This window comes from Bactrocera latifrons, unplaced genomic scaffold (genome assembly GCF_001853355.1).
Source record: "Bactrocera latifrons isolate USDA-ARS-PBARC rearing strain unplaced genomic scaffold, ASM185335v1 scaffold_8, whole genome shotgun sequence".
NCBI classification, from domain to species: Eukaryota; Metazoa; Arthropoda; class Insecta; order Diptera; family Tephritidae; genus Bactrocera; species Bactrocera latifrons.
Window position 1 is genome coordinate 2,386,487 of NW_017537489.1, and position 2,702 is coordinate 2,389,188.

The 2,702-nt window shown below is 37.8% G+C and overlaps 1 protein-coding gene across 1 annotated transcript; it reads left to right on the forward strand.

The window, feature by feature from the left end:
- Positions 1-1,891, forward strand: LOC108976675 (G-protein coupled receptor Mth2-like; the record flags this gene model as incomplete). Its single annotated transcript, XM_018945921.1, has 6 exons — positions 1-525; positions 586-607; positions 908-1,093; positions 1,199-1,450; positions 1,503-1,674; positions 1,741-1,891. Coding segments are annotated over exons 1-6 (1,308 nt in total), but the record flags the coding sequence as incomplete, so codon positions are not given.
- Between the last annotated feature and the right edge of the window lie 811 nt (positions 1,892-2,702).

Below are 2,702 nucleotides of genomic sequence, written 5' to 3' on the forward strand. Positions count from 1 at the left end.
ATGAATTTACGATCTCGGCACTTCATCGTATGTATCGTTATATATTTATTGAATTGTCATGGAGTTTTATCGAATATACCGAATTGTGCCTTTGAAGATACCGTCAACATAACTGCTAGTCAAAAATTTCCGAACGGTACCTACTCCTACGTAGATTTGTTAGTACCGCCACATTTGATTGGCTGCTATGATTACATAGAATTGTTCGGTGGTGAGCGCAAGCTCGTGGAGCAGCATTTACGCGGCTGTGTGTGCCAACTCAAGCGATGTATCAAATTCTGTTGTGATCCACGCGCTAAAATGAGTCGCTTATATGCAAACTCTCCAGCAAAATGTGAACCCATACGCGATGATACGATAGGCGATATTAACTATTCACCGTTTTTAAATATAACGCTGCACAACGGTACTCAGCGTGCAATGAATATTCTGACTGAATTTGTGATGCAGAGAGGGTTACCGTGCGAAAGTGGAAAAATGCTAGCTCCACATCAAAGGGATCTGGAACGATGGGAATTGTTTGAGGTAAATATGTACATGAGTAAAATAAAACAAAAATATTACTAACTCTTGTATATTCCACAGAATGGTTCACTGTTGATCGCCCGTAAAAAAAAAAAAAAAAAAAAAAAAAAAAAAAAAAAAAAAAAAAAAAAAAAAAAAAAAAAAAAAAAAAAAAAAACCACTTTTCAGGTGCAAAATTCAACACAGTTGAGTAAGAAAGGCTCCCTTCTTCCGCTTACTCTTCCGCTGAACTAAATTTCCTAAAAAAGACGCACGCCACACGAATATAGTTATGTTACAATATATACAAAGGGTGAGGGACAGAAAGCGATAAGAACATTAAAACGTAATCAATTTGAGTTTTAAAAATAACGCAGATGAGTCTTTCATATATATTTGACAGTTTTGATGATTTCCGCACCATTTCTATATGCAACAATACTTAGTTTGTGGCTTATGGGAAAGTTAAGGAACTTACATGGCAAATGTTTAGCATGTTATCTATTTTCATTGCCTAATAGAACGCTGCTAATTGTAGTGGTGAATCTAGGAATTTCGAAATTCGATTATGTCGCTTGCGCTACTTTAGGTGAGTATGCTATTTCCTCTTGATGTTGTAGAAAAGATACTACAGAAGAGACTCATATTAGACGTAAGTTCATACATCAGTCATGGTTTCATTGAATTTTTATAGGATTCGTCAACTACTATATCTTCACAGCCGTCTTTTTCTGGCTTAACGTGATCTGCTTCAATCTCTGGCAAAATTTTCGCATCACCAATGTTTCCATTCAACTATCAACGGAGCGCAAACAATTTCTCTATTATTCGCTATATGCTTGTGGAGTGCCAGCTATTATGACCGCTATAACGGTTACTTTACAGTATTCCGATCTGCCAGAAGAGCTGAAGTCGGGTATTGGTGTCTCACATTGTTGGCTGAATAGTAAGTTGCACTCATATAAATATATGACTAATCAAGCACAATTTCTATGCAGCTACTAACTGGTCGGCGATGATTTATTTTTATGGACCTTGTCTTTTACTTATCGTTTTCAACATTGTCCTCTTCTCTTTGACCATGAAGAAAATCTTGACAACACGGCGTGAACTGCGGAAGTTGACGGGGGATGATTTTCGAATGCAGCGTCTGCATTCGCAACAAAATAAGTTAGTCGATTTCGAAAATTGTGTTCCAGTTATTGTGAACTAGACTTTTTATTTCGATTCTTTTAGTGTTTGGCTCTTCTTTCGCCTGTTCACTATAATGGGTATTAGTTGGCTACTGGAGATCTTCGGCTATTTGGCAGGCTATAGAAAGGAGTACATCGTTATTTGTGCGATTATAAATGCATTCGACTCCGCCCAATTAATTATATTTATAATATTGATTTTTAGGAAAAAATATATTTCGATCTTAAAGAAAGGTAGAGAATAATGCAGAAATACTTGTCTAAGTAGTCGATACATACCAATATTGGTATATGCAGGTATGTATAATACTGGTATAAGGTCTAGTAAATCTATTATTTCTCTTATGGTTGGCTTTAGTAATCAGTAGCCGGTTGCCTTTGGTATAAGAATGCTCAAGTTACGCCAAATGTCTTTAGAAATATAAGATAAGATAAGGGGGCTCAAAATTAGAGTAGTGGTCATGGTCCTTATTACTTCTGATGGGGTCGACATCAAAAGTGCAGTTTTTATACGAGGCTGTCTTCTAGCCGTTACCCCCGGTACCACGAGGGTTAGCTACTGCATCTTAAACAAGGGTTACTCAAGTTTCCAGATCCGTAAAATACAAATCGCCACACACGTTTTCGATAGCACGAAGAGGATATACCTTGTCATCAAACAAATAGTCGTGGTATTCACAATTTGCTTCTCACGCAATGCAGAATCAGTCGTGAGAACAGTGGCTACTTTTGGATTGAGAAAACAGACGATAGCACAATAAGCTGTACAAAATATACGACGACACTTACGAATCAAGAGCCAGCGGCTGTGCTGACTAGATCATGTTGTCCGAATGGAAGAGAACACTTCAGCTGTAAAAGTGTTTGATTGAGTACTCGCCGGTGGAAGCAGATGAACAGGAATAACTCCATGCCATTAGAGACATCATATGGCTGCACTTGGAGTCTCGAATTGGCGCCAAACAGCGAAAAGAAGAAACGATTGGCGGGCTTTTGTTAACACAG